Here is a 9,254-nt window from a genome sequence, read left to right on the forward strand (position 1 = left end):
ACCACAGCGCTCTGCCGTGCTCTTCTTGGTTTTCCAGCCAAAACATTTCCAAAAGGCATTAGCAGGGAGTATATGTACATGAACATGTACACACACACACACACACACACTTCTAGGTGGGTGTATTCTATGTTCTGTAGGGAAAGTGGACCTCTGTAGAAGGAACATGCTCTCTCTGCTGTGGTGATGAGCGCTGCTAGCACAATGGGCTGGGCTTTGGGCTGCTGACTGCCCCCCCCACGCGTGAGGGAAAGGTGGGGTTTGCTCCTGCCGTGGAAGGCTCCGGTCTCAGAAACCAGCCAGGGCCTGTCACTGTGCCCGAAGAGCCCTGAGAGCCATGAGGCTTGAGCTTCCCTCTGTGTTGAGGAGAGATCTGATCACAGACCCAGGGCCCGCCCCCTACCCTGTCCCCACCCCCACGCCCCAAGGCTGCGCTTCAGCCTCAGGCAGAGAACAGGGGAAAGAATAGCTGACATGAAAAGACTTCTCCAATGTGCTGACTGAGCAAGCACACCTTTTTTTTAGACTTGTTTCTTCCATCCATCATTCGTCTAGACTTCCCAGGGACAAAGTAAACATGAGCCATTATCACACAGAGCACCACTTTCTACCCAGAAAATGTATAAAGGGCCAGTTTTATAGTTCAGGATAAAATATTTACCATTTCGTAGTCGGGCACCTCCATCCGCCTTTTCAAACTCTGTACAAGAGGAGCGAGTGACTCCATTCTGGAAAACAAGCCACAGGCGCTCAATTAAACAACACAGGCATCTCCATGGAAACACCGCGGCGAACGCCCGCCGCGAAGTTTACTACGAACAGTATGTTTCAGATGATGCTTGCGAACCAAAAGAGAAAGCTGACCACCAAATATTACTCTACAACATTAGGAAACAAATGTTCCCTCCTGTGTTCTCACACCCAAGATGCAACTGTCTTCATAGACAGCACTGACACTTGAAAAAGGAGTTTTGATCTTCAGGAAAACGAGGTTATTTTAATTCACGGCTGAAAAATTGTACGCTTTCCCCCAGGTAAACGACACACGTATGGATCTGTACGCTTAAAAGTACAGGGGCTTCCAAAAGCTCATAGCAAAACGGAACTTAAGATAATGGAATTTTCCACATACTTTTTGAAGCTCCTCTGTTTATCAACAGTGTGCTTTTAACGTCTACATCCTTTAATTTAGCTAGGACTCTCTGGAAGCTCTGCTCCATTACTGTTTCTGGCATTGTCACACCTCTCCCAATCCCTCCCTCCAACGTCACTGAGTGGCTAGAGGGGAAAAGAAAGGAGGCGGCCCAGGGGCTGGTTTAACCATTAACCATTCACCCTATTACTCCAAAATATTATCTGGATTTCCCCCCCTAAATCACTCGCCTCTTCCGTTTCCTTGAAAGGGAAGCGTTCCCTGCAGTGAGGCTGATCCTTAGGGGCAGGGTGACCCTGAGACGACTCTGTACCCATTGTCCCTTTGTGCCACCCCACCCCTGGACCACAGGCTACACTCCCTCTGGGAGGAACACCATGCGGTAAAGAAGCGCTAACTGGGAGGGTCAGTGGAAGGTGACCCCGTTATTGGGCTACATTCATGACTCTAAGATTTCCAACCAAACCGAGTCTATGGCCTTGCAGTTAATTCTGATTGGGAGCTACCCTACAAGACAGAGCAGAAGGGCCCTATAGGGTTTCCAAGACTGTAATCTGGGCCCAGACTGCCACATCTTTCTCTTTCAGAGTGGCTAGTGGGCTAAAACCCCCAACCTTCTGGTTAGTGGCTAAGCACTTTAACTACTGAGCAACCAGGGCTCCCTTTAGGTTTCCAGGTATGTTAACTTATTAGTTTCGGTTTCCAGGCATGTTCATTTATTATTTGAGTTTTAAGCAAGGTCCGACACTTTGTAAAATTACGAAAAGCAGGTACTTTCCACCAAGAAACCCTGGTGGTCTAGTGGTTACAGGCTGGGCTGCTAACCCCAAGGTCAGCACGGTTCGAAAGGTCCAGCCGCTTGGAGAAGGCAGTCGGGGCTTTCTCCTTCCGTGAAGAGCGAGTCTCGGAACGCACGGGCGCGTTACCCTGTCCCCCATGGTTGCTACGAGTTGGAATCGACTCGATGGCAGTGAGTGTGGTTTGGGTTCGAGGTACTTCCCAACATTTCTAGGAAGACTCGTGTCAGGAGTCTTCTCTGTATTTCTGTCTTCGTCCTAATTTCATGAAGCGTGGAATTACTTCTCGGACTAGCCCCTGACACTGAAGAAAACATGTTAACGAGGTGCTTGGTCAGCATTTACTCATGTGACTGATATCAGACCCTCAGGGACCGTTCTTCCACACCACTGCTTTCCTGAGTGAGACTAATCGAAGCTTTAAGATTTTTACTTTGAGGAATGTTCCTGACCATTTCATTTTTAAAGATGTATTTCTTTTCTGAATATCTGTAAGTAAAAATTAACATCAATGTTTTACACAGCAAATAGACACACACATAGAGGCATGAGTCAAGGAAAAGAGGAAGCTGTCAAACATGAAATACAGCTCATAAAGACAGACATCCTAGGTATCAGGAGCTGAGACAGACCCGGCTTGGCCATCTGGATTTGGGCAACCAAACAAAGGGGCTTGGATGGTCTACTTAATGCCAGGAATGACAAACTGAGGATGAGCCATGTCAAGTACACTGTCTAAAAGGCCCTTTCAAGGGCGATCCTGAAATACAACGTCCTCAGGGACAGGGTAAGGAGCATATGCCTGTAAAGAAGACCAATGGCGGTGGCTGTCATTCAAATTTCATACACACCACTAATGGCACACCGGGAATGTGCACACACCCAGAGTTAGGAAACCCACAGCTCAGCATTTCTCAAGCTAAAGGGGAAAAAAAAAATCAAGCTTCAAATTGTAATATTAGAGGGTGCTGTGGGCGAGAAGTTGTGGATGCGCGATCAGGAGAAGATGAAAGGGATATGCAGTCACTGCACCTAAAGGAATGGGAAGATGTCTCAGCACTTTAGGAGGCAGCTCTGATCAATAACTAATGTATTGAAGAATGAGTCCACGCTCCACTGTAGGCTTTGACAAAAAGCAAGGTTCCAGGAACGGGCAGAAGACCGAATGAGATGTTTTGACAAGGGATGCGGCACTGCCAAGTGTTCCCTTGTGCCTACCAGGAATGTGGAAGTCAGCCACCCGGTCACTTGACTGCCCGATCCCACGTTACCATCAAGATGGTTCCAAACCAAACTGACCCTATAGGACAGAAAAGAGCCCCAAGGTTTCTATGGTGCTAATGTTTATGGGAACTTCTCCCGCGAAGTGGTTGGTGGGTTCCAAATGCCACCCTTCGAGTTCCTTGGCAAACTAACTTGAAGAGAACCATAACTGTGCCCATTCCAAAGAAAGGTGATCCAACTGGATGCTATAATTGCCTAACAGTATCTTTAGCAACACAGAAGTAAAATTATGCTGGAGATAATGAAAAATTGGTTGCATTAGTATATCAACTGGGAACTCTCAGACATTCAAGTTGGATTCAGAAGATGGCATCAACTGAGAGCTATCAATGCTGATGTCAGATGGAGCTGAGCTAAAGCAGAGAATACCAGATAGATAATAACTTGTGTTTTATTAACTATGCAACAGTGTTTGACTAAGTGGATCATTCAGGAGAATGTGAATTCTAGAACACTTAATTGTGCTCACGTGGAACCTACACGTGAACCGAGACAGCTATTTGACCAGAACTAGGGGATAATTCAGGAAAGGGGTGCAATCAGGGTTGTACCCTTTCACTACACTTATTCAGTCTGTATGTTGAGCAAATACTCTGAGACTCAGGACAGTTTGCAGAATGGGGCATCAGGACTGCTAACTCCCAGGTCACTATGAGTTGGAACCGACTCCATGCTGTGTAACAAAACAAAACTCATCGATACACACACGTAGCAAGAGAGCACCAACCACCAGCAGAACAGAGGCATTTTCCCCTTGCTATACTTAAATCTGAAGTTGGCCAGACTGGGATGTCCCAGGAAGGTGCCCATTTTCAGCATCTTTCCACAATCCCGCTTTCCCCCTATAAGTGGCACAAGCTTTGTTCGCTTTGGCATTGGAAGTCATTCCTCCCACCCTCCGGTGTAATCCCTCTGCCCAGAGGCAACCGCTGTGCTAACCTGTTCCAGATTTCTCCGGAGATCTGAAGAATTACTTCTAATAACCATAAAATGACAAATCATAGTAGCTGTTTATGTTCGGGGCCTCAATGTTCCAACTCCCCATTCTGAGGTTCCTGTCTTAATGACTGGCTCTTTGTACTCACACCATAGAGAATAATTTCACAGTCTGCAGAGGATCAATATTAAAACAAACTAGTTCCACTTTTCCTATGCTTTCTACAGGGACCCAAAGTTTATCTGAGCATTTTTGTTTAGTTTTCTAACCTTTTGAATTTACATGACTTAAAGAACTCTTACAGAAAGGAGTGACTTCATTATTCAAAATGAGTATTCTTTTAAGTTGACTTTAATTCCAAATACATCCTTCCAAACCAAAAACCAAGCGCACTGCTATTGGAGTTCATTCTGATTCACAGTGACCCTATAGGAGAACTGCCCCTGTGGGTTTCCAAGAATGTACATTGTCTGAGTCTGGGTAGTCTAGGAAAACAAATCCATGGACACACATAAGTGTATAAGAAAGAGACTTATATACAAGAACAATTGAACATGGAGAAAACATTGTCCCACCTCCAAGGAGGAAAATTCAGCAATTCCCAGAATCGTTAGGGGAAGGCCATGCTCACACAGATCTCATTGACCAAATTCTGATTAACAGCCTAGACTCACTCTTAATCCTCAGATTGACACTAGATTATGTAACTACCACATACATCTTTATAAGGACTGGAAAACCTCATCCTTTCTTCTGTGGAGTGGCTTGGTGGTTTCTAAGTGCTGATCTTGTGGTTAGCACACCTATGCAAAACCACTACGGTTCCTCATGATGCAAGCCTCTCTTTCCAGCAGTAATTTACAACTGAAAAAATACCAGACAAATCAGGTCAAATAAATAACCTGATGATGAATTTAGTGCTCAGATCTGACTCCTATATCAGGAGGAGACCTAAAACAAACTCTTGTACTTGCAGCGGAGCTAGCCATAAAAAGAGGTCAGTTACTACAACTCTGTGAGGAGCCCTGGTGGAGCTGCTAACAATGAGATGAGCAGTTCAAACCCCCCAGATACGTCCTAAGAGAAAGAAGAGGCTGTCTAGTCCTATAAAGATTTAAAGTCTTGGTTACTCACAGGGGGCAGTTCTACTGTCCTATAGGGTCACTACGAGTCAAAATCGACACCATGCCATAGGCTGAGTTTCGTTTGCTTGTCACAATATATTTTGTAGTTGACGGGTTGAAACTTGATTCCCTGACTCTCCTTAGAGCAGGCACTACTTCACTCATCTTTCATCCTCCCAAACACGAGGCGCAGCATCTCCTACCCAGTGAGACCCGGGAGTGGACAGACGGACTGCCTTGTTTTCCCAGGGCTCACAAGTTGTCCGTCTGTGACAGGGTGCAGCCTGGTCACTTTTCTGTCCCACGAGTTAGTGAAAAAGATTTGCGTTTCCTTCTCTGGCAGGTAGGTTTCTGCTTCCACAGCTCTGGCTCTTGTGGGTTTTTCCGGACACTGTGGCAGCTCCGGCACCAGGGTGAACAGCCTGCCCTCTTCCTCCATGATTTTGGACAACTCACCACACCGATGTGCCTTGGTCTCCTCAGGCATAAGATGGGTGCAATAACACTGACACCATATAGTGTTAAGAGGAAAGATTGAGTCCCTGCAAGTAAACGCCCCAGAATTCTAATGGCCACACAGTAAGCACTCAGTGTTAGCGACTGTTAGTAAATACATGTTAGGCTTCACACTGAGTTAATCTCTTTAAGCCATTATCCAGCAGGCTCGGCCACCTCAGACTGCAAGCGGACAGAGTTCGAGGACCAGCGTCCGGGGTTCTTACCCAGGGTTTGCAGCCCACCTCCGGACAGTGTCCTCATCGTCGCCATCACACAAATCAGCAAAGGTAGCTTCCAGGTCTTCCAGCTGATGGATTCGAGCATCCACACAGTTGGCCAACTCTTCCTTTGAAGAGACACCCAAAAGCTGCAGTTAGACGGTTAGAGCCAAGGCATTCCAGGGACAAGTCAAAGCCCACGGCCAAGAAGATCGTGGCTCACTTCACGAAAACTCGATTTCCCATGGCTCGCCCTGGCTGCCGCCAAGAAACGCACACCCCAAACACAAAGAACCTCAACAGTCCTTGGAGAGCATTCAGATAAACTGTAAGGTTAAAGAACAAGCAGGACAAAGGAAACCCCCACTGCCGTCCAGTTGCTTTTGACTCAAGGCAACCTTACCGGGCGGAAGAGAACTGTCCCTTAGGTTTTCAAAACCGTCAATCGTTGTGGGAGCAGACAGCCTCATCTTTCCCAAAGAGCAACCTCTCAGTGAGCAGCCCAGTGCTTAACCCACCACACCACCCAGGCTCCTCACTACATTACAGAAATGACAAATACAAGGAGGGTGCAGAAAGTTTGTGAGAAAATTCCATTCTCTTCCAATTCCAGTTTTCCATGAACTTTCTGAAAGTGGTCCCCTGCGCCACCCCAAATATCTGAAACAAAGGGAAGATACCTCGGTTAGGTCGGCGGCGGGCCGTTTAAATTGATACAGCTCTTGTAAGATTTTGTACTCGTCCTGGAAACAAAACAAACAATTCTCGCCTTAGAAAAGAAATGCATTTTTTTCACAATGAGAAGCTGTAAGTGGAAAACAACTTAGCCTGGGCTCTGATAAACAGACAACTTCTTACCTAATTTTTAAAAGGCTATTCTGGTTGAATCAGAACGGCTACTTACAGCAGATCTAAGGACAATCAATGCACTTGAATCACGGAGCTGGCAAAGATTATGGAAAGTACCGTGGAAATATTGAAAGGACAAACAAATCTGTCTTGAAGAAGTACAGCCCGAGGGCTCCTGAGAGCCAAGGATGGCGAGGCTTCGTCTCACGTCCTTCGGACACGGGGTCAGAGAGACCAGCCCCTGCAGGAGGCCCTCGTGCCGGGTTAAGGAGACGGGCAGCAGAGAGGAGGACTGACACCGTGACTGTGGTGCAGATGCTTCGCTCTGTCGTTCAACACGCTCACCACGACAACAGGCTGGAAAACTGCCATGCTTACCGGAGTGAACATTTCTTTGAAAGGATTCTTGACTGAAAAGAAGTCCAGGTCAATGTCTAAAACAAACGCGTCCCCCGTCTTCACACGGTACAGGCCCTCTCCTGGGTGCACTTTGGCCTGGCACTGCGGGTGCTCGGGGTGACAGGAGCACGAGGACGCCACGTAGGTTTGGCCACTGTCCGGTGTCACTGTGTCAGCTGTCTGTCCTCCTGAAGACGGGTTGCAATTAGGGGAGGCAGCCTGGTCCACATCGTCTGGCGCCAGCTTTGGCCTCTTAGCAGAAGCCAGCCCATCCCTTCCTTCTGGACTGCTGCTGATCGGGGGTGGCTGCACCGTCATCACATCCAGACGCAAAGGCTTCTGGTTCTCCAGCTGGCCTTCTGGGACATAAAGGCCATCGCTGAGGAAGTAGTGGTCAGTGCTGGTGACCCTGGATCAGAGAACAAAGGGTTTTAAAGGCAAATTGACAAAGCAGCTGGAATGGGACCGCAGAAAGACACAGACGGACACATCTGGCAAACCCGGAGAGCTGCCTCAGTGTGCACGCTCAGCTTGCCTCTCCTCTGGACGCGCCCCGCTGGCTGAGAGCGGAAGAGACTCGGACGCAGCCCTGCTCTACCCACTAGACGGTGACCCCCACACTGGTGAGCGTCACCTTGGGCTGGGGGGATGGGGCAACGTCCTGCAGGTGGGTCAGCAGAACTAGGGAAGGAACCCGGGACCCTCCCACTGTGGAGCTGTGTCATGGCCCTGGCTTGCATGCGAGAGCTCGGATCTGAGAGAGAAGCAAGCCAGCTACCGTTTAAGCAGCGCTACTTCGGAACTCTCACCACAGCAGCTGAATCTTCATCTCAAACAACCCTAGGGAGAGAAAATTCTACTTGGACATGGTTTCTTTTAGCAAAAGTACCCTGTGATGGATTGAGAACGTGTTTCAGAGCCTCACCTCAGTGCTTAACGCGCTGGCCTGCTAACTGAAAGGTAAGTGCTGTGGCAGTCTGCTTTCCTAACAATTTACAGCCTTTGCCACCTCATGGGGCCACTCTGCTCTGTCCTCTGGGGTCACTCGGAGGTGGACGGGCCTCCAAGTCATTGGGTCTGGGTTTGTTGTTCTTAACAGCCCATCTCAGGGTAGGGTGTGTTTGAAGCCAATCCCTGCTGAGATACACAACTGAGAAGTCAGCAGAGTCAGCAGAGACAGGAGAATCCAGGGAAGTGAATTTCTGTTTGTTAAAAGCCCCCACTGGTACTGCTGCTGTGACAGATAACAAGGCATGGCTTCTGACACAGCTCAAGGCTTTGTTGAACTTTGTGTGACACAGCCTGTAGATTTGAACAGAAGCTGCAAAAAAAGATGTGGCACATGTGTGTGAAAGGCATTTCACAAGTTGCAGGTCTCTGATTTTAGACACACCAGCAAGTCTTGAGCTTTTCGACTGTGCTACACCATGGAAAGTACTTTGAATCTTCAAACTTGATACTTCTTCCAGTGACAGGCCCTCATCAAACTAAAGCAATGGCTAATGTTTCTCCCTGCCTGCCCTAGCATGCACAGCTGTGAATTCAGAAAGATCCAATGTTCCAAAGAGCGAATCACGTGATATTAATACCAAGCTGTTACTTTCTGACATAATCACATAATAAAATACCAAGCTGTTAGTAAGCCAAGCACTTTAACCCATGCACCACCAGAGCTCCTCTGTATAGGGATGAACAAAACCAACTTCTCTTACTTAGAAGACGACGAACATACATTGGGGGCTTTTCTCTTTTTGGACACTACCCTTCCCCCTATTACATTTAACAATCATTATATTGGAAAGACATAGGAAAATGGATCACAGAGCACACGATGACAATGGTATAGTTAGGTTAGTCACCCACGGAACCTGAATTCCAGAAGATGAAGAGCATGTGATTTGAAAGCAACGGTGGGTGACGGAGCGCGAGACTAGACAACCTCCTATGGAGGCGCTGAGGCTCACTGAGCATCCCAGGGGATGCGGCGGCACTTAT

The 9,254-nt window shown here is 47.7% G+C and overlaps 1 protein-coding gene across 1 annotated transcript in view; it reads right to left on the bottom strand.

The window, feature by feature from the left end:
• The window catches only part of CUNH5orf22 (chromosome unknown C5orf22 homolog), a 23,665-nt gene that overhangs the window by 7,404 nt on the left and 7,007 nt on the right, over nt 1-9,254 (bottom strand). Inside the window, exons 3-7 of the mRNA XM_045285269.1 lie at nt 7,743-7,819; nt 7,239-7,668; nt 6,692-6,754; nt 6,018-6,139; nt 662-728 (exon numbers count right to left, since the gene is read on the bottom strand). Of these exons, the coding sequence (XP_045141204.1) occupies nt 662-728; nt 6,018-6,139; nt 6,692-6,754; nt 7,239-7,668; nt 7,743-7,819 (759 nt within the window). The remainder of the gene's footprint in view (nt 1-661; nt 729-6,017; nt 6,140-6,691; nt 6,755-7,238; nt 7,669-7,742; nt 7,820-9,254) is intronic.

This window comes from Echinops telfairi, unplaced genomic scaffold (genome assembly GCF_000313985.2).
Source record: "Echinops telfairi isolate 266 unplaced genomic scaffold, ASM31398v2 ScPeMD7_7469;HRSCAF=8507_1, whole genome shotgun sequence".
In the NCBI taxonomy this organism is placed as follows: Eukaryota; Metazoa; Chordata; class Mammalia; order Afrosoricida; family Tenrecidae; genus Echinops; species Echinops telfairi.